This window comes from Rutilus rutilus (assembly GCF_951802725.1).
Source record: "Rutilus rutilus genome assembly, chromosome: 24".
In the NCBI taxonomy this organism is placed as follows: domain Eukaryota; kingdom Metazoa; phylum Chordata; class Actinopteri; order Cypriniformes; family Leuciscidae; genus Rutilus; species Rutilus rutilus.
Window position 1 is genome coordinate 10187145 of NC_140228.1, and position 21879 is coordinate 10209023.

At 35.8% G+C, this 21879-nt stretch overlaps 4 protein-coding genes across 5 annotated transcripts; all 4 read left to right on the top strand.

Annotated features, from left to right (window-relative positions):
- Positions 1 to 5496: 5496 nt before the first annotated feature.
- LOC311284045 (uncharacterized protein) lies at positions 5497 to 7118 on the top strand (the record flags this gene model as incomplete). Its single annotated transcript, XM_084398871.1, has 4 exons — positions 5497 to 5677; positions 6105 to 6231; positions 6336 to 6414; positions 6607 to 7118. The coding sequence occupies 4 exons, from the start codon at positions 5497 to 5499 to the stop codon at positions 6673 to 6675; spliced, it is 456 nt and encodes a 151-aa protein (XP_084254997.1). The 3' UTR covers positions 6676 to 7118.
- Positions 7119 to 8390: 1272 nt separating this feature from the next.
- Positions 8391 to 9869, top strand: LOC311283623 (uncharacterized protein). The gene is made up of 4 exons (XM_084398145.1): positions 8391 to 8546; positions 8626 to 8758; positions 8860 to 8931; positions 9058 to 9869. Exons 1-4 carry the CDS (start codon positions 8474 to 8476, stop codon positions 9080 to 9082), a joined length of 303 nt encoding a protein of 100 aa, XP_084254271.1. The 5' UTR covers positions 8391 to 8473; the 3' UTR covers positions 9083 to 9869.
- An 886-nt stretch (positions 9870 to 10755) lies between these two features.
- On the top strand, positions 10756 to 12642 carry LOC311283625 (C-C motif chemokine 8-like). Of its 2 annotated transcripts, none has more exons than XM_084398147.1 (4): positions 10756 to 11009; positions 11936 to 12062; positions 12146 to 12213; positions 12301 to 12642. In XM_084398147.1, exons 1-4 carry the CDS (start codon positions 10931 to 10933, stop codon positions 12321 to 12323), a joined length of 297 nt encoding a protein of 98 aa, XP_084254273.1. In that variant the 5' UTR covers positions 10756 to 10930; the 3' UTR covers positions 12324 to 12642. The 2 variants fall into 2 exon arrangements, with proteins under 2 accessions (XP_084254273.1, XP_084254274.1); XM_084398148.1 differs by lacking the exon at positions 10756 to 11009 and adding an exon at positions 11055 to 11364.
- Positions 12643 to 18987: 6345 nt separating this feature from the next.
- On the top strand, positions 18988 to 20732 carry ccl34b.8 (chemokine (C-C motif) ligand 34b, duplicate 8). The gene is made up of 4 exons (XM_084398138.1): positions 18988 to 19297; positions 19702 to 19828; positions 19933 to 20011; positions 20207 to 20732. The coding sequence occupies exons 1-4, from the start codon at positions 19117 to 19119 to the stop codon at positions 20240 to 20242; spliced, it is 423 nt and encodes a 140-aa protein (XP_084254264.1). The 5' UTR covers positions 18988 to 19116; the 3' UTR covers positions 20243 to 20732.
- Positions 20733 to 21879: the final 1147 nt, after the last annotated feature.

Sequence of the window (21879 nt, forward strand, 5' to 3'; positions counted from 1 at the left end):
AGTCTAAAATGTGCCTTATGCCAGGTTCAGACTAGACGATTTTTGGCATGATCCATTTGACGTAGGGTGTCATAGTGATTCGTAAACGACAATAGCGTCGGGATGCAAAAATCGATCGTATCTCATGATCTCATTTAGCGTGTCATAGTGTACAACAATAGACACCGCATCTGTGACGCTTCATGATGTCCTGACAGAAAAACTAGCATGTTTATTTTTTTAGATCCTCCACGACAGGCTCCGTCACATCTGTGACATTGACCAATAGGAGCACAGAAGCTCTTTTCCATCAAAATCGCATAATATGACATAATGACTTACATAACAGACTAAATTATTACGTAGTCTGAACCTGGCATTAATCCAAAAAAAAAAAAAAAAAACATTATATACAAAAGCACTAAAATAATCATAATGGGCCCTATCTTGCACCCAGCGCAATTTACTTTGTACACCGACGCATGTATCATTCCTATTTTGCACCCGCGCAAAGCGGACTTTTCCCTCCACAGACGCACATCGGTTAACTAAGAAATACACTTGCGCTCCCCGGGGCGGTTCAGCGCAAAGAGGAGGCGTGTTCCGGCGCAAACGTTCCCTCATGCTATTTTACAGGTTTAGAAAACAATTCCGCCACTGACCGAAAAAAAAACAGTTTAAAGTCAGTGGCGCGTTGCGCATGTTATTCATATGCTATTTTAAGGGCGCATGCTTGGCCTTAATCAATGTAGCGTGTGCACAACGCGCATACACTTTGATTCTCTCATCTACACACAGACGCAGCAGTTATCATTTTTGCAAATCATACATTATTACGATAGATAGATAGATGATAGATAGATGATAGATAGATAGATAGATAGATAGATAGATAGATAGATAGATAGATAGATAGATAGATAGATAGACATTTTATTATAAAAGCATACATCTAGCTTACACATTTACCCAAATTATCATACGCCTGTTTAACCGAAGTTAATTTGGGTGTGTTTCTCCATCCCCAACGTCCCTGACGAGAACGTCGGTCTCCTCGGCTGTGAACCGCTCCTCGCGTGCGCCTGGCAAATCCGCCGTTATAATAGGAATCCGCTTTAGAACAAGCGCGCCTGCTCTTAAAGGGAATGTGAGATGTCGCTCTGATTGGTTTATTTCACGTTACGCCCAAACCGCACCTATGAATAATGAAGCTACTTCAGACCAACCCATTTTAGATTTGCGCCGGGCGCAAGAGTCATTTATCCCGCCGGAAAAATAGCAACAGCGCCCAAGACCCGCCCACAAAGTTACTTGCGCTTTGCGCTTGACACTTGCGTTTCAGATCGTTAAAATAGGGCCCAATGTGTTTCAAATCAAAGCTAAATTCATCCTTGTGTCAGAAGCAAAATGACAACACAACCGCTACAATATTACCCTACAAAGGTAAAACGCAATAACAAATGGCAGCACTGGGAAATTTGAGTTCCAAAAACTCAAAAATGAGGTGGGAGGAAAAAACTATGTATATTTCAATCCTTTTGTGAGTGAACAAGGTTTCTAAGAGGAACACACAAGTTTTGAGAGTGAACGCAAAAACATTTTTTTTTTATTTCTCTCTCATCTCATATTTTTAGACCATATTTTCTCTTAGGGGCTCTGTAATTTTGAGTTTTAAATGAAAACTAGGGGGAAAAAGGTCATCTAAATGTGAAAATTGGTGGAATTGGCACTTATTAGCACAATTAAATATCCACTATTGGCCAATATAATAATAAAAAATCTCTAATATCAGACAATAACCAATATGGTGCCAATATATCATGCTTTCCATGCCTAATTCTGATTGATTTAATATTAATATTCACATTTTTATTAATCTGATCGTATACTGTATATTGTATTGTATGCACATTGTGTGTGTATATGTGTGTGTATATATTGTATGCCATCTATCATACATGTATAGTTTTGTTTGTGTATTGCTATATGAGTCTTTAGGCATGTTGGCACAAAGCAGCACATTCTTTGTAATTACAACTTTATAAACCAGTAAGAGTCTCGTGACTGAGGAAAAAATAAATTCGACCATTAATCACAAGTTCCCCAATCTACTCTATGTTGGTAAAGCAGCACAAAAAAAAAGATACTGCATGTTGGCATTGTGGCTGATCTGTTAGCCACACAAAGTCAACGAGGGGAAAAAAATAGCCACTCACGTTCCTAACTGGTTACAGATGTGCTATTACCAAAATGATGTAGAGCAAAGATCTCAAGACAGACTATCCATGACTCTGCTGTTATGTGACTATGGGGATTTCCTGTCCTGACTAAAGCCTCAAACTCACTTGGACTATAACAGTCCACCACAAATAAAAATAACTTCACTTGGCTGGAATATATTGCACTTATTGCTAATTCTGTACATGGTATATTCCCTTGTTCCATATTTGTAAAAGAGAAGGAGGGTGTGAGTTGTGACATTCACAGACCGGCCCTCATGGTCAACACGCAACAAATGTGCACTTGACCAAATAAGGAAATGGTGTGTACTGAAGACCGGGGCTAGTTGTTACATGTAAAAGATGTCACAAATGCTTATTCTAAGTAACTATAAGGTCAAAAGTTTAGAGTCAAAAGTCACAATTTGAAAATACTTTTTTAAACTCATAAAAGTGTATCACACTCCATGAAGAACCTTGGAATGGAATCTTTGAAAGTTTTTTTATAGTTAAAAGGTTATTTTGATTTTTAAAACTTAGCGAAACATTCTTTTAAGAACTGTTCATTGAAAGGATATTTGGGGAACCAAAAAAGGTTCTTCTATGGCATGAAACCCCCTTTTGGAACCTTTTTTTTAGTTGTACTTCACAAATACCTTTAATATTCTGCATTTATTGCATTTTATATTATAATTAAAAAATAATTAATCATCTAATTATGATTGTATTGTAAAATGTGAACTGTTATTAAACATATAATAAGTTCTTAATTTCGTTAGTTATAATAGACCAAAGTCAGGTTAGTGCCATATTTTTTGTTTGTTTTTTTGACAGGAATGAAAATGAGGCTGTGAGGTTTAACCTAGTCTAACCTGAGCTCTTTCAATCAATGATGTTTCGTTGAAAGTTGTCAACTGACAGTCCCACTGACTGGCTGGAACAGATTGCCTACTATTCATCAGCTGGCTAAACCCTTTTTAAAGGTACACTATGTAACTTTTGGCCCTCAAGTGGATAAAAAACGATGTACTTGCTTGACAGACGAGAACAAACCTCAGTGGTTCTTGGAGAAGCTCAAACTTGCTGCGTAACACACAAGAATTAACAAGAATCGCCAGCTGAGTAATAAAAATGCCACCTCCACGTGGCTTTTACAACATTTCAAATCAATTAAAGGTGCTCTAAGCAATGTTGGGTGACTTCACTTCTTGTTGACATTCGAAGTATCGTCAAACAAAACGGAGGCAAGCTCGACCCTCCCTCCTCCTCATCCCGTCCCCTCCCCCTCCCTTCCATGCTTCCTGAAACAGTCATGAACCATTTAGAAAAACCAAACTGGATTTACCCACCTGTCCAGCAAAAACAGAGCCTCCTGAATGTCGGATTGGAAGCCCTTCTGCCGGCAGAGTTCTAGCCACCTTTCGAACGCATTTCTGATGTAAATTCGGGACTTTGCGTTCCTTCTCCTTTTCCCTATTCTTTGATATTTGTTCATCGGAACGTTGTCTCTTTGGTCGTGTGTCGGCCATTTAAAAATTCTCAAGAATACACAATTTTAACTTTAGTCGTTGTTAGGACATCTCTCCTCTAGCTAACTTCCCTCTTCAAGCTTCTCTCTCCTCAACTCCCCACACCCCCCATCATGTGCACGAACCCCCCAACCCCCACCCCCAAATCATTCTTGTCGGTTATTGGCTGGAACACTGTTTGTTATGTTTTGTGGTCCAGGCTGGGCCAGTTTGTTTTTGTTGCCGTTTGTGGAGCCTGGGCTGTCTACAGAGAACGTGTTTTTTTTTACAGTGTGTTCAGGGGACAGGCATCTAGCGGATAGTGAGGAGATGTTTGCTGGATGTGACAAAAAAAAATTTGCCCTAAAAAACGCGTAACATCGCTTAGAGCACCTTTAATTCTCGCCATATCCGAAAAGCCAAGACAATGTTTATTCATGTTTTATTGCGAGCTCTGACACAAATTCTCTTTTTGCCCTTTTCCTGTTCAACATTTTTCTAAAACTTCTTATTTCGAGAGTTTCGAGATTTAGCATGCTCCGTGTCAACCTTTCCTCATTGTGACAACTAACCTATGACACTCCCACACCACACACCAAAGTAGCTGGAGCAACTTTTCTCTATTTATGGATATGATGAGACATCTGGGCAAATGACGTACATACACAATTTCCCACGAAAACCATCCCATCAGGTTAAAATATAATTAGCGAATCCATAGTGAATCAGAGTAAGATAAAAACACGTTTTGGAAGAAGGATTGATGATGTATTGACTTATTATTTAAATTTTGTTAATTTAAAAGTTATATAGTCTACCTTTAACTTAAAACACACTGTTTTAAAACACAGTTTTAAAAATGTCTAAAAACCCAACAATATGAATTAATTAGAAATTAAGATTGGACCAAAATAAGGTTTTGATAGTATATTTTTTTCTGAAAAAAAAAAAAAAAAAAGTATATGCCTAATGTCTGCAAAATATTTTGCATGCGCCACATTTTCCATTTGAACATTTTGCACAAAGGAAGTATGTTGTGGTGTGATTTCACACTAGCCGAAGACACTTGTCAAATTGTTATAAGTTTTACTTTACTTTTGTAATACTGATGTCCTTTAGTTGCATATATAGTGTTTAATTAATATAGTTTTTTTATTGTATAATGTAATAATATAATACACTTGTCCACAGAGTTGATCTGTTTTTATACAGTTACTTAATTCTAAACGTTTTCCTCTGATTAGCTCATTCTTGCAAAAGAACAGTGACACAGCATCATCAGACTAGGGTGACTTGATGTCCCATTATTCACTCTCAGAAAAAAAGGTACAAAAGCTGTCACTGTGGCGGTACCTTTTCAAAAGGTACACCTTTGTACCTAAAGAGTGCATATAAGTCCCTCAAAGGTACATATTGGTACCAAACGTGTACATATTAGTACCTAAATGGTACATATTAGAACCCTTTTGAAGGGTACTGTCCCAGTGACAGCTTTTGTACCTTTTTTTCTGAGAGTGTTCAGTCCTGTATTTTACACTCCTTTCACATGTCCTGATTTGAGGCTTGACAAATGACAAATTTCAGAGAAGCCCTATGACGATACTCTTAAATCATTCCTGTCGTCCATGATTTGTCATATCAAATAATTAGAACATATAGCTAATCTTGCAACAACTGATATTTGTAAATGTTTATCCTAAGAAAAAAATAATTTTGTGCATGTCATGTTGCAGAATGACTAACTATGGTGTAAGTTATTCCATTCGCTTTATTCATAGGAAGCATGAAGAATGACAATACTTCCCTTTTTTCTAGGACATAAAAAGCAAGAGCGGCCCAAGAGCAGTAAACCATTTGTGGAATTTCACAGCACACAAGATCCCTCAGAAATCATGCACCTGTACTCAGCATCTCAACGACTGATGGTTATGATTTGTTTGGTTGTGTTCCTGTGTGCGTTTACATCAGGAGGTGAGTTTCCTTCTCCTATTCTCCTACATTCTCCACGCAAAAAAAGTTTAATTTAAAAAAAAGTTTTATATTTCTTATCAGATTGGAAAAATGTTTATGATGTTTTAGGCATAAATCTCATTAAATTATTTTAGATTCATGCTTAAAACAAGAAAAAATAAAATAAAAATTTCAGTGGGTTAAGAAAAATCTAAGATATGTTCTTTAAGTCTTAATATCTTGTGCAGGTTTGCTTCACATATAAAATAATCTTGTTTTAATGATTCTTACATATTTTAATGGAAAAAAGATGGGCTCTTTTTTTCCCCAAGTGTTAGGCTTGAACAGTGTTATTTATACAACCAAACACCATAAAGAATCAATAGCTTTTGAAATCAAACTAAATGGGAAAACATTATTTATGGATGTGTTTCTGTCTGTTTTGCAGTGACCTCTCATGACCCTAAAAAGCCAATATGCTGCAAAGAGGATACGCTCACATTAGAAAATCCAAGAATCAAAATCACAAAATGTTACATCTTTTCAGCAAAAGGCAAATGTGCTGCGGCCGTAGTGTAAGTCAGTCCAGAAATATTCAAAGGAATCTCTTCTTGTCAAAGAGCATTTTATTGTGCCAATATCTGCAGTCTAAATGCATTTCTCCATTTCATCTTTACAGGTTGACTGATGACAATATATTGTACTGCATCGATCCTGAAGCTAAATGGCTCAGTATAAGGATGAAGCGTCTAGAAAAGGTTAGAATTAACAGATTACATTTTTTTTAAACCTGTGGAGTGCGTAAGGAGTAATACAGAACAGCTGAACTGAATATAATATGACAACCTCTTCTCGCAAGGTTTATACCAACACAATGTACTGTATACTGGCATATGTATCATGTAAAGGGCCCTTTCCTGACCTGTTTTTCTTCTTTTCTTATTCAACAGAGAGGTGTCATATGTGAAGATTATACTGAAGATTATACTAAATCTTTAACGACACACATGGGGATTTGAACTTGGTCTTCACCAGCCACACTTTTCCATTCGTGTCAGTCAGTCAAGCTACACTTTAATACACTCTCTTCTACGCTGGGAAAAACATGTTGAACATATTTCATGTTGAACAAAGGAAACAATCTGTGGTTTGCTTTCACACTTAGCTGCTGTGCAGTCTAAGTCCGGTTATTCCTTTATCTTTTTATTTCTTTTTGAAATATAAATGTCTTAGTTTTATTTATAATGCTTAATTTATAAACCTTTATTTTCTTTTTAGAATTTAATATATTACACAATTGCAAGGAGTACTGCTTTTTGTTTGTTCAATGTTTTATTTATTTTTTAACAAAGTAACATATTTATTTTCCTAATATTATTTCTCTTTTCTTCTCTAAATTATTACAAATATATCAGTTAAATGTCTTGAAGTGCTTACAAAAGTTTATTGGATGCATTATGAATGTAAACTTTAATAAAAATATTGTGGAATCATATTTAATACAAGATCGCTCGTGTCATTTTATTTCTGTAATTCTGCTGATCTTTACCTTTGAACAAAGGCCTGAGGCCTACAACAATGAGAAGTTGTTAGTGACATCTTACAAATTGATTTGAAACCATCCGACCATAGGAAGGGACTTTGTGTGTAATCTGGGTGTAGTGTGTGTTTCTGAAGTAGGCTACCTGCAGAGATTTAACCCAGAGGTCACAGTAATGGAGATGAACGAACACACACACACACACACACACACACACACACACACACACACACACTAAAACCCTATGACTGTCAGATGAAACAGCAGAGTCATACGTTCCATTTCTCTACAACACTCTAATGATGGGAACTGTGCATCATCTTCCACCAGACTAATGACAGTCAAACGTGTCTAAGAATGCTCATTTATTTAGTCAGTACCTGAGAACAAACACATTCTCAGATTATGAAGCACATTTATTTATGACCTCAGAACACGATCATGAAAGCATCGCAGCAAACCTGAAACATCACAATGTACTGTGATTAAATAATGACAGAATTTTCATTGTGGGTGAACTATCACTAACCACTTTTTGTTCTGTGTATCAGTTAATTGTATTATATAGTTAAATATTTTCATTAATATAATATATTTAATATATTAATTTAGTTTTTATATATTTATTTTTGAAAATGGCTTTCAGTGGTGGATGTGTCAAACTTTGTTATTAAAGGATGACAGCGTCTTGCATTTCAGAAGTATTTGACAGTTATGGAGAATATTGTGAAATGGAAACCTTGACCCATGCCATCGCACCGACTTGCAAAACTCCCCAACAAACCTCTTAGTTGAAGTAACAGTATGATGTCAGCTCTTTCATATTTTGCTTCATTTAAATGGACAAATGGTCAATGTTACAGGATAAAATATATTTAAATCACTAAATAAAAAAAAACTATTGACACACTGTCCTATTGGAATATTAAAAATAACTAGCTTTTTTCAGCATACATTGAATTTGTATTAATTAAATGACTGACAGCAAGGTTTGAAATTAAATATCACCTGAGAATTTCATCAAATGGAGATCCCCGATTTACACATATTAATTTAGCAGATGACATTTACACCTACCACGACAATCTAATATACAAGGAAAGCCGATATGGTGATGAAACAGAACAATGATGAAATCATCTACAAAAATAAACGGACAGGATGTGTAGCCCATGCAGTTTAAGTTCCGCTTTATTGACTATTTAAGGTGAACTAGTAAGAGTCTTGCATATATTCTCTCAGACACAAGCAGTGAGAGTTGAAGATCGACTGTGACAATGGAGACACAAAGGATCCTCATGAGGAGTTTGGCTGTTTTGGTTTTTGCATCTGTGATCTGGACTATAACAGGTAAAGTGCTTGAAACTGTTTGTATATTATTATATCTGATGGAACGGTGCAGAATATTGAGGTTTACCTTTTTCTTCAGTCTCAGCACATACTGATCAGAAGGTGAAAACATGCTGCACTGTCGTCTCCAGACTAACTCGAGCCAAGTTTACTGATCCTATCATCGGTTTCAGGCTGCAAAAACAAAGTCTTCCATGTGTGAAGGCCGTCGTGTAAGAATCCCAGTTCTTCTCTAAAGAAAACATGTCATGATTAGAGATCAACAGCATCTGATGCTAGATTTCTGTTTTAACTTTTTCATTCTCTTTAACAGCTTTGAGACTGAACGAGGAGAGTTCTGTCTTGATTGGACACTACCATGGGTGAAGGAGAAAGTTAAGCTTTTGTAAGTTAAACCCAACAAGTGTGGTGAAACATACCTGAATTTGTAACAACAAAATCTTATAAAGTGTTGCATGTTAAGTATACAGTAGTATTATTGTATCCATATTGTGTTTGTTTTGTTTTACAGAAGAGCTCAAAGAAACAAAGCCTGACTTCCACGCCGCCACCACCAGCATCATCTATCAGTAAACTCACTCCTGTGGGAGGATCTTCCCAATCAACTGACAGATCATGAATCATGAACATCTAAAATCAAACTCATAATGAGAACACATCTTGAAGTAGTTACTTGTTTTAAAAACATTTCTAAAGTTTAAGAGATTTTGCCGTTGTATTTTGAAAATATTTAACGTGACAGTTAGTAAATTAGGTGTATTCAAATTGAATTTTTAAAATGTATGTTGTCGAATACATATGATGTTTGACAGTGAAAGTTCTTAATTTATTAAATTTATTCAGAAACTGAATTATAGTGAAACTGTTTTAGAACAAATGTGTTTAAATAAATTATTAGCTTATATATTATATTTCACATTGAAATATATTTCGCTCAATGTACTGGTAATGGACTGTGTTAAGAAGGGTGACACAAGTCTGAGTAAAATTAAGACTGATTTGTATGAAAACAAACCCGGAAATATTTGTGTTGATTATGCAAATGAACGAGTGCAATCTGAAACTACAAATAAACTATGATCAGCAACAACTGGTTTTGCTTGTGGTTGATGTTTCTGAATGTGTGCAAGAGGTCTCTGTCAGAAACGATGACACCTTTTCTCTTTAGCATCTTTATTCTTACATTAGCAGTTGGTTGATGACTATGCATGTCCTTCCTTGTGCTACTTATGTAAATGTCATCCATAATCAAATGCTAATTTGTATGAATAAGTTGGTACTCTTATTATTGGTATCTTATGAAATTGAGTGTTGACAATGAAAAAGTCCTTTTCGATTTTTTTTGTATTTTGTAATTTAAGTCATTAACATCTTCACAGCTTAATTAAGGAAGGAAGGAAGTAAATAAGTAAACAAACACAAAGCAGGATTAATGGAACAACAGTTTTAAATAGTGATTTTTCCCTATTATTCTATATTTTATTTAATATTTTATAACTACATTTTCATGGGTTTCATGGGTTTGTTATAAGAGACAATAAAAACAACTTTATGCATCAAAATCACTCCTTTCCTAAGTAAGCATTTTTAATGTCCGTCAAAAGCTTAGGCTGGCTGTTGGTTTGAATATTAGAACTAAAACATCAACATAACACACTCATGGGCATCGATCACTTCACTGAATACTTGCCAGCATTACCTTATAATCTCTCCGTTTTAAAATCCACATCTTTTCATATCTTTTAACATTGAAAACATCATAATAGTTGGACGTTCCTTTAATGTCATGTGCTTTTATGTCCTAGGGGTTGATTTTTATTAAAACTAACACTTTATTAAAAAACTTTTTTTTTTTTTCTGTTATATGTCACATTCAAACTGTCTTAGAAACGTTTGACATTAAACAATACATAATGTGAGATGTGGTGGAAATGAGCGTGTGCTTGAAATGTTTTTGAGGAAAAAAATGGTTGAAGACACCTAGTTATAGATGACAAATATAAAATTACTTCTTGACAAACCATCAATAAATAAATGTCAACAAATCCATTGAAGTAAAGGACATCAAGTGGAGATCAACACATCATCATACGTCTAATTGTGGTCTGTTATTGCATTTTTTTCTAAGAGGGGATATTGGTTTCTCATAAATTATGCTGACGTTTAAAAATTACTGTTTTGTGGGTGAGAGGTGTGAATGCTTGAGAGTTGATGATCACTCGATGCAATGACTTCAAAAGGGTGGTGGTAAGTTTGTGACGCATTATTCCTTCTGACTATTCCTTCCTTTTTGTACATCTCTTAAAAGACCTCCTCATAATAACAAACATACATAATCAACACCAACTAACTGACCAACACCTGTGATCTGGACACCGAGAACTATGGCCTGGACTCCTAGATTCATCACCGTCACTGTTCTGGTCATCCTCATTGGATGCTTCACTGGTGCACAGGGCAACTGTAAGTAACTAAACATGCAGCACACAGTCAATGATACTGTTTCTGCTGATTATGAGAAACCTTTGGAAGAACCCTTAATTTGCAGGATATCATAATGCTGTGATCATGAATTCAACTGGTTTGTCACATGGGGTCTGCAGGCTACTCTTACTGGTTAGAGATGCAAAGGAAGTCAATATCCTGTCTTGAAAAATACCATATAAAAGGATATGAGTCTAGATAGCACCTTCAAAACAGAATCTACGTCTTCCTCATCTGGTTTTGTGAATATTTTGAGCAAACATCATGCATCTCTGCTGGAAATTAGCTCTGATGATGATGGTTCTTGTGTGTGTTACTGCGCAGCAAGTCAACTGTAAGTTTGCAGATTTTTTTTATCATTGGATTTGTATTTTTATAAGAGCCTTTGGTACTGATTATTATGGATCTGCTGATTTTAATGAACTTTTTTTATATTTACACTCAGATTTTGCATTTATGATCCATTTAATTCACACCAACCTGCTTACATAATTCAAAGGCATAGTCCACCCAAAGATGAAAATCTGTCATCATTTACTCATCCTCATGTTGTTGACTTTCTTTCTTCTGTCGAAGACAAAAGAAGATATTTTAAAGAGAGTTAGAAGCTAAACAGTTTCTGTTTAAAAATACAATAGAAGTCAATAGGAAATTTTTCAAAATATTGTTTTGTTCAGCAGAAGAAAACATCAGGGTGAGTAAATTATGACAGAATTTTCATTTTTTGGTGGACTATCTCTTTAATGATGGTGAATCCATTACTATAGATTGCATTTAGCTATAGCAGTTTTGTTTTCTTTGATGGAGCCCTTATCAAGATCAAGATCGTCTTGTTTTCACACATACTGTATACAGTACGCACAGTACAAGTGCTTTGGAGATTTCAATCTCTGTTTCTCTTTCAGATCGTCGGCCCACTAGAGTTGGAGTGACTTGCTGTAAGGAAGTGTCGAAGGGAAGAATCCCTCCTGAAGTTAAACTGATTGGATACAGGCATCAGAATGCTCTGAGTCCGTGTGTGGATGCTATAGTGTAAGCTCTCTCTACACACATTTCACAGTTTTATATGCCTGATATTGTGTTCATTTCAGTGGTACTGTATATCTGTCCTGCAGATTCTACACAGAGAAAGACAAGTACTGCTCTGATCCAACAGCACGCTGGATTCAATTCAGGCTGAAAGGTACGGCCCTAAATTAATATGACATCTTAATATGATGCTTATGTATTGAAAAAAAAAACACTTATAATGTGATCATCTTTCCTCCAGGTCTGAATGAGATTGAGGACTGAGCCAATGGAGGCCTAAAGATGCTGCAAATCTATCTATATCAATCCATCTATATATATAAAAAAAGAGAATATATATTATGTAAGTTTATTCAATCAAAAAAGCACCATTAGATACCCTTAGCTTATGTGAATGTTAAAATATGTTTCACTTAATTGCTTTGTTTTATCTGCTTTAAAATTAAAATGCACTTTTGAAAAAAAAAAATTTAAACTGCTTATTCTTTCACACAAACATCCAGCCTTTTCTCTGTAACAGTTTAGACTGTATTTAATTATATTTAAGCTGAATCATTAAATAAATAGTTCACCAAAATAGGAACATTCTGTCATTCTTTACTCATCCTCGTGTCATTACAAATCAGAATTACTTTCTCTCTTCTGTGAGTAATGATACTTTTTCTTTTGAGTCCTTTTTGAGTTTGAAAGTTTCAGTCTCCATTGACTGTAATTGAATGGGGAAAAACAGGTCAGCATACTGATAGTTTGTCAATTATAAGAGAATTTTCGTTTTTGGGTGAAATATTTCTCTACATACTACATATATTTTGTGTTTAAGTAATAGAATGTGCGCCATCTAGTGGAGAAGAGCATTAATGCACAGAGAAGGCCATGCAATTAATCAGCCAAATTGGGTGTAGTACCCTATGGGAATAGCTAGCCTCCATTTTGTTTGCCAATACTTTAAACGTCAACAAGAAGTGGCGTCACCCAACATCACTTAGAGCACCTTTAAAGAACTATTAATTGCTACACTGTAAAAAATGTTACTGCTATTTACTTAAAAAAATTATGGTAACAATATTACACATAATATTTTTGAGTAGTTAAAGCTTGATTTCATTCATGGAATCTACCTGAATAAATCATGTAAAATGCCCTAATTTATTTAGTCTATGACATAATGAATTACAATTTTTTTGTGAAATGTGCTTTTTTATTTGAAGTATTTTTTATTCTCAAGTGAATGGATATGACCTGTTTATATTTAACTTTGAGATATATTGTTTTATAAAAAGAATGTATGCTGCTAGGACAGTACAGAATCAAACTTGCTACTGCACTATCACTAGCAGAGTTGTTGCTACATGTATGTAACAATATGCTTCAGAATATTTAAAAAATGCAGTTATTCACAACCTAACCATAAGCCCTACTCTTCTGCACAATGGTAACGATCAAAACTTTAACATAATAGAAACTCTTTCAAATGTCAAACATACCTGAACATTAAACATTAACAGATGTTTCCCTTTACTCAAAAACACATGAAATAACACTTAATTTCAAGATTTACTCTCCATTTCCAGCCATGTGCAAAGCATGCTGGGAACAAACAATGGCGTCTCTAAATAAAACCGCATAAATGAGCTAATTCTCTTAAAATAAATAGGTAGCCCCTTTTCCTTAATTTTATTAGGTTTATCAGTTCCTCAATTCAAGCCTTAAAATTGTGTATGTTTCCTTAAAAAAAATAGGAAAATGCATCTCTTGGTTTTATTAGTGAAATGTTATCAATATTTTCTAATAAACACTGAACCACAATTTTCTTAATGAAATATACATAATATTTTAAATGATCACCTCAATTTTTTAAATGAAAATTACAAGACTCATGATTCATTTTTTACAGTGTAAGTCTATTCGTATCTTGTTATCGGTTTACCATGGTAATTTTAGTTAAGATCTATTGGGTAATGTTTTGTTGTACTTAAAGGGGAACTCGGTAACTAGCCATTTCTTCGCTGATCTTCACTTTTGTTGTCGCGTGTTTTCTCAACGAGCTCCCTCTACAGCTGTGGGGCGTATATTTCACAACACTATCGTAAAAAAACTCACTTGCGGCCCCTCCTCCCCCTTTCTACCGCTACTCATGTGCATCTGTTATTATCGGAGCTGGCCAACTTTATCGTGTGGTGCTATGTCTGAGGTGGGTAATACAGCACACACATTATCATAGAACATTCACGTCAGTGTTTCCCACACATAGACTAATTCGTGGCGGTGCGCCACAGAATCAACACCGGCCGCCACATATTGCGTTTCGTTATAAAACATTTTTTTACGCTATTTAAAACACGCAGCGTATTCTTTCAGCTGCATTTCCTTTCCCTGCTCTCCCTCCGTCTCTCTGTCACTCACACGTCTCTCTCACAAGCGATTTTTTGTCTCGCCAAAGCCTTATTTGATCGGTGAGTGATGTATATGACTGCTGCGCTTGCGATAGGGTGCATATTACTGAAAGAACGAGCAGAGAGAGAGGCCCGGTCTTGCTCTTCAAACTGTCTTGCTCTCTCTCGCTCCCTCGCCCATATTAATCCAAATCAATTGAGAATTGACACGATGGTAAAAGATCGGAAAACCGTCTCTTTTGTCTTTTCGCTGCTACTGCTGAAGAATGATCCATCGTTGTCGCTTGTAATCATAGCTAGTATTGAGGGGGGCGTGTGTGTTATGTCGAATTGGCGTAAAGCAGTTCGAGTTTCGCGCTCGAAAACGCTCGTTCTCGTTCTCACTTCTCACGAGACTTCCAATTTTCATCTTACCGGGACGTTAGTCCCCATGTTGCAAGCTTGGTTTTACGCCGGGGGACGCTGGGGGGAGTGAGGAAAGTCCCAAATTTCACCAGAACAGGTTGTTTAACCATCCAAATGATTTCTAGGCGGTTTTATTAAGTTAAAAAAGTTGCCATGTTCCCCTTTAAGACACAGAATAGATGAAGTTATTGTTTAAAAACGCTTGGTGAAAGCACCTCAGTGTACCTCAGGCTAATAGAGCTGTTTTACATTGGCAAGTCATTCACTTGGCTCAAACTCTGAATTTTATGCAAATTATGATAATTCACCGTATTAAAAAAAGACATCGGACAAACCCGAACGCAAGCAGCTGATTTTACATTTTAAAGCACGACCGTTTTTTATGCAAATAAAATGTTTAATGGCAAACTAATTTTCCTTGTTGTTTACCTGTTAATGAAATATGAGGGCCAGCCAAGGCCTATATTGGTTCTGTATAGGCCTATGTTATAGTTTTTAAAGGTTTCTGTTTTCTAATAGGCTGTCAGTTGGTTAACATATAGGCCTGCTACGACTATCTGTGACTGTGACATCAAGGTATCAAAAATCTAATTATTTATTGATCCTCCCCCGCATTGTGTGTTCATGTCATAATCTGCGTCTACGGGATAAACATAGTTTCAAATATTAACACTCGCATATAGCTGTAGCCTAACTATTTAAAAAAATCACTGCTGTAAATCTGTGCAATATAACAGTAGCCTACTTCAAAAAAAAAAAAAAAAACCAGCTGAGAATATGAATATTTATTATTTAAATACACTCTTGAGCACATAAATAATAATATTTGCTATAGATCGACATAATATTTCAGCGCTGCAGGGTTTTTAATTCTCATTGTAAGAAAAAAAACAAAAAAAAACAAACAATGGCCAGGTATTATTTGGTAGCCTATTATTGTCTTATTTGCCACGCGTGGTTTAAAATAAAATAAAACACACTTTCGGAACTGTGTCTTACTGAAATACAGTGAATTATCATCATTTGTGTAAAATCCTGAGTTTGTTTTTATTCACTGATCCTAATGGAAAAATGAAGAAGCATAGATTAATGATGTAAAATTACAGAGCCCAGCTGCATGACATTCGGAAAATATTGTCTACTATCAGACTAACAGGCTATCTCTCCTTGCAGTGCTAGTAATTTAATGCAGTCATGCTCATTGCTCACTTAAAGCAGCCATGTCACCCTGTAGCCCAAGACTGGTTGCCCACTGAAGCTAAGCAGGGCTGAGCCTGGTTAGTACCTGGATGGGAGACCTCCTGAGAAAACCAGGTTGCTGCTGGAAGAGGTGTTAGTGAGGCCAGCAGGGGGTGCTCACCCTATGTCTGTGTGGGTCCTAATGCCCCAGTATAGTGACGGGGACACTATACTGTCAAAGAGCACCGTCCTTCGGATGAGACGTAAAACCCGAGGTCCTGACTCTCTGTGGTCATTAAAAATCCCAGGATGTCTTTCGAAAGAGTAGGGGTGTAACCCTGGCATCCTGGCCAAATTTGCCCAGTGGCTTCTGTCCATCATGGCCTCCTAATCATCCCCATATACTGATTGGCTTCATCACTCTGTCTCCTCTCCACCAGTAAGCTGGTGTGTGGTGGGCGTTCTGGCGCAATATGGCTGCTGTCGCATCATCCAAGTGGATGCTGCTCATTGGTGGTGGTTGAGGAGAATCCCCCCCTTTCTATGTAAAGTGCTTTGAGTGCTGAGAAAAAGCGCTATATAAATGTAATGAATTATTATTATTATTATTATTAAAGTGGCACTGACTTATCTGATGGGTAAATTAATAAATATAATATAGCTAAATCTCAAACATTGTATCATTTATATCAGCAACATATTTCTTTATATCTCCCAGCCCTGAACTGCTCAATATTAAAGCTTATATTGGCCTATACGACTTTTTGAAAAGCTGCTTTAAAACGATGTGAATTGAGCGCTATACAGATCATTTTGACACTTGATATAGACCTAGGTATAGGCTATTTAGCCTACATATCATGGCCACGAATGAAGAATTCGTTCCCCAGATTTAGCAGCACGTAGGCTACATTACACGGTGGTCTGCCTGCATGAAGACATATGTTTGTTGTACAGTAACTTCATCTAACTTATTAAGTCGTATTAACTGTTCACACAACTCGTAATTAAGTTAATCAAAACATTATCCAATTGATTATTGAAATCGCCATGGTTATCACTTAATATTTCTGTAGTATGGCCAAACAGCATAGTAGATCATTCATAAACTCGTACATAAAGGAATGTACATGCTCATACCTCAAGCGTCCACGCCAATAAGATTGCTGTATTATAAACCAATGAACTTGGGGGTGGGCGGAGCGACACATGTAGCCCCTCCTTAATGTGTCGCCCCGCCCCAATCATCCAGACTGCACTCTGGGGATACTCGATTGGGTTGACAAAGTCAACCGGTGATTACTTGGCCAGCAATTCAACAAATGAAAGATGTTATGGAATTCATAAAACAAAAACAGAAACGAACATGAAGCAAATAACAACTTTGCATTCGTACGGTACACACATCCCCAAACAAGACATTCAAAAATTGGGAAGTTATATTATATTAATGTAACTATGGGCTTAGGTATGTTTAAAATACTTATTAATGACACAGTTCCTCAAAGGAACAGGTCCATGTGACATGGTAGCCTACTTTAATAGCCTATACCATGGTTCTGAATGTCATTAAAAACATAATAACACGGTACTTGTTTTAGTATTTAGTTTTAGTATTTTCAGTGTTTTGTTACTCTTTGTGGTGAGAAAATGTATTTACCTCGTTCACAAGACGCTGCACGAGCAGGTGTTGAACCTAATACAAATACAGTTTTCATCGCTGACAAAAGGTTGTTTCAGTGGACTTTATCTGGAGATCTTTTTTGTTGTCGGTTTTGAGTTACGGTTTTACAGAGTGACACGTCGCTCCAAACGATTCAGTGCCTGAGCGAGTTGCCCGAAGGAAACATGTTGTGGTGTGATTTCACACTAGCCGAAGACACTTGTCAAATTGTTATAAGTTTTAGTTTACTTTTATAATACTGATGTCCTTTAGTTGCATATATAGTGTTTAATTAATATTGTTGTTTTTTTATTGTATAATGTAATAATATAATGCACATGTTCACAGAGTTGATCTGTTTTGATACAGTTACTTAAAGGGGTGGTATAATGCCCTTTTCACAAGATGTAAAATAAATATCTGATGTCCCCAGAGTGTGTGTGTGAAGTTTTAGCTCAAAATACCCCACAGATATTTTTATATAGCATGTTAAAGTTGTCACTTTTTGAGGGATAGCAAAAACGCACCGTTTTGTGTCTGGCATTTTAAATGAATGGTTTCAAGAGCTCGTGTGTTAGCAGCTCCGATTACCTCACGCAGACACACACACTAAATGACAGAAACTGTTCTGCCTTGAATTCATGTTGCTGATGTGGAGTTAACTATCTTCAGTTAGCATATTCTGTCATGCTAATCTATAAATCGCTCGTATAGGAACTGTTGTGAGATGCACACAGAGTGACTTTCTATTTCTTGTGAAAAGACGGATGCTACAGTTTGAGCTGACTCACAAATGTACTGGACTACAACTCTTCCTCTTCTCAATCTCAACATGGACTGCGTGTTCCCAGGGGGCGGGGTTTATGTAAATTTTAGGGTTGGTGATGTTGTGTAGTCCCTACCAGCCGTTTGTTGTAGTATTCCTTAAAAAACGATTTCTTTAAAAGCAAATAATCTCCCTTTGCTTTGAACTTTGAGCATTGTAACTTTGCAGATGTTGTTTATTCTCAAAAAGCAACATTACACACTAACTAGAGTTAGAAAAGTGAAATCATACTCAACCACCCCTTTAATTCTAAACGTTTTCCTCTGATTAGCTCATTCTTGCAAAAGAACAGTGACACAGCATCATCAGACTAGGGTGACTTGATGTCCCAGTATTCAGTCCTGTATTTTACACTCCTTTCACATGTCCTGATTTGAGGCTTGACAAATGACAAATTTCAGAGAAACCCTATGACGATACTCTTAAATCATTCCTGTCGTCCATGATTTGTCATATCAAATAATTAAGCAACAACTGATATCTGTAAATGTTTATCCTAAGAATTTTTATTTTTATTTTGTGCATGATTAACAGAATGATTAACTATGGCGTAAGTTATTCCATTCGCTTTATTCATAGGAAGCATGAAGAATGACAATACTTCCCTTTTTTCTAGGACATAAAAAGCAAGAGCGGCCCAAGAGCAGTAAACCATTTGTGGAATTTCACAGCACACAAGATCCCTCAGAAATCATGCACCTGTACTCAGCATCTCAACGACTGATGGTTATGATTTGTTTGGTTGTGTTCCTGTGTGCGTTTACATCAGGAGGTGAGTTTCCTTCTCCTATTCTCCTACATTCTCCACGCAAAAAAAGTTATATATTTCTTAGCAGATTGGAAAAAATGTTTATTATGTTTTTAGGCATAAATCTCACTAAATTATTTTAGATTCATGCTTAAAGTAGGAAAAAAAGAAAAAATCCAGTGGGTTAAGAAAAATCTAAGATATGTTCTTTAAGTCTTAATATCTTGTGCAGTTTTGCTTCACATATAAAATGATCTTGTTTTAATGATTCTTACATATTTTACTGGAAAAAAGATGGGCTCTTTTTTTCCCCAAGTGTTAGACTTTGAACATTTATACAACCAAACACCATAAAGAATCAATAGCTTCTGAAATCAAACTAAATGGGAAAAACATTATTTATGGATGTGTTTCTGTCTGTTTTGCAGTGACCTCTCATGACCCTAAAAAGCCAATATGCTGCAAAGAGGATACGCTCACATTAGAAAATCCAACGATCAAAATCACAAAATGTTACATCTTTCCAGCAAAAGGCAAATGTGCTGCGGCCGTAGTGTAAGTCAGTCCAGCAACATTCAAAGGAATCTCTTCTTGTCAAAGAGCATTTTATTGTGCCAATATCTGCAGTCTAAATGCATTTCTCCATTTCATCTTTACAGGTTCACTGATGACAATAAATTGTACTGCATCGATCCTAAAGCTAAATGGCTCAGTAGAAGGATGAAGCGTCTAGAAAAGGTTAGAATTAACAGCTTACTTTTTTTTTTTAAACCTGTGGAGTGCGTTAGGAGTAATACAGAACAGCTGAACTGAATATAATATGACAACCTCTTCTCGCAAGGTTTATACCAACACAATCTACTGTATACTGGCATATGTATCATGTAAAGGGCCACTTCCTAACCTGTTTTTTCTTCTGGTCTAATTCAACAGAGCGGTGTCAAATGTGAAGATTATACTAAATCTTAAACAACACACATGGGGATTTCAACTTGGTCTTCACCAGCCACACTTTACCATTCGTGTCAGTCAGTCAAGCTACAGTTTAATACACTCTCTTCTACGCTGGGAAAAACATGTTGAACATATTTCACAAAGGAAACAATCTGTGGTTTGCTTTCACACTTAGCTGCTGTGCAGTCTAAGTCCGGTTATTCCTTTATCTTTTTATTTCTTTTTGAAATATAAATGTCTTAGTTTTATTTATAATGCTTAATTTATAAACCTTTATTTTCTTTTTAGAATTTAATATATTACACAATTGCAAGGAGTACTGCTTTTTGTTTGTTCAATGTTTTATTTATTTTTTAACAAAGTAACATATTTATTTTCCTGATATTATTTCTCTTTTCTTCTCTAAATTATTACAAATATATCAGTTAAATGTCTTGAAGTGCTTACAAAAGTTTATTGGATGCATTATGAATGTAAACTTTAATAAAAATATTGTGGAATCATATTTAATACAAGATTACTCGTGTCATTTTATTTCTGGAATTCTGCTGATCTTTACCTTTGAACAAAGGCCTGAGGCCTTGAGAAGTTGTTAGTGACATCTTACAAATTGATTTGAAACCATCAGACCATAGGGAGGGACTTTGTGTGTAATCTGGGTGTAGTGTGTGTTTCTGAAGTATGCTACCTGCAGAGATTTAACCCAGAGGTCACAGTAATGGAGATGAACGAACACACACACACACACACACACACACACACACACTAAAACCCTATGACTGTCAGATGAAACAGCAGAGTCATACGTTCCATTTCTCTACAACACTCTAATGATGGGAACTGTGCATCATCTTCCACCAGACTAATGACAGTCAAACGTGTCTAAGAATGCTCATTTATTTAGTCAGTACCTGAGAACAAACACATTCTCAGATTATGAAGCACATTTATTTATGACCTCAGAACACGATCATGAAAGCATCGCAGCAAACCTGAAATGTCACGACGTACTGTGATTAAATAATGACAGAATTTTCATTGTTGGTGAACTATCACTGACCACTTTTTGTTCTGTGTATCAGTTAATTGAATTATATAGTTTAATATTTTCATTAATATAATATATTTAATATATTAATTTAGTTTTTATATATTTATTTTTGAAAATGGCGTTTCAGTGGTGGATGTGTTAAACTTTGTTATTAAAGGATGACAGCGTCTTGCATTTCAGAAGTACTTGACAGTTATGGAGAATATTGTGAAATGGAAACCTTGACCCATGCCATCCCACCGACTTGCAAAACTCCCCAACAAACCTCTTAGTTGAAATAACAGTATGATGTCAGCTCTTTCTATCTAGTTTGCTTCATTTAAATGGACAAATGGTCAATGTTACAAGATAAAATATATTTGAATCACTAAATAAAAAAACACTATTGACACACTGTCCTATTGGAATATTAAAAATAACTAGCTTTTTTCAGCATACATTGAATTTGTATCTCATCTGAGAAGTTCATCAAATGGAGATCCCCGATTTACACATATTAATTTAGCAGATGACATTTACACCTACCACGACAATCTAATATACAAGGAAAGCCGATATGGTGATGAAACAGAACAATGATGAAATCATCTACAAAAATAAA

Coding starts and splice junctions, on each gene's coding strand:
- LOC311283625 (XM_084398147.1), top strand. CDS start 10,931: ATGGCCTGGACTCCTAGATTCATCACCGTCACTGTTCTGGTCATCCTC. Junction 11,010..11,935: donor CACTGGTGCACAGGGCAACT/GTAAGTAACTAA, acceptor TTTCTCTTTCAG/ATCGTCGGCCCACTAGAGTT. Junction 12,063..12,145: donor CCGTGTGTGGATGCTATAGT/GTAAGCTCTCTC, acceptor TCTGTCCTGCAG/ATTCTACACAGAGAAAGACA.
- ccl34b.8 (XM_084398138.1), top strand. CDS start 19,117: ATGACAATACTTCCCTTTTTTCTAGGACATAAAAAGCAAGAGCGGCCC. Junction 19,829..19,932: donor AAATGTGCTGCGGCCGTAGT/GTAAGTCAGTCC, acceptor TCATCTTTACAG/GTTCACTGATGACAATAAAT. Junction 20,012..20,206: donor GGATGAAGCGTCTAGAAAAG/GTTAGAATTAAC, acceptor CTAATTCAACAG/AGCGGTGTCAAATGTGAAGA.
- LOC311283623 (XM_084398145.1), top strand. CDS start 8,474: ATGGAGACACAAAGGATCCTCATGAGGAGTTTGGCTGTTTTGGTTTTT. Junction 8,759..8,859: donor CCATGTGTGAAGGCCGTCGT/GTAAGAATCCCA, acceptor TCTCTTTAACAG/CTTTGAGACTGAACGAGGAG. Junction 8,932..9,057: donor AAGGAGAAAGTTAAGCTTTT/GTAAGTTAAACC, acceptor TTTGTTTTACAG/AAGAGCTCAAAGAAACAAAG.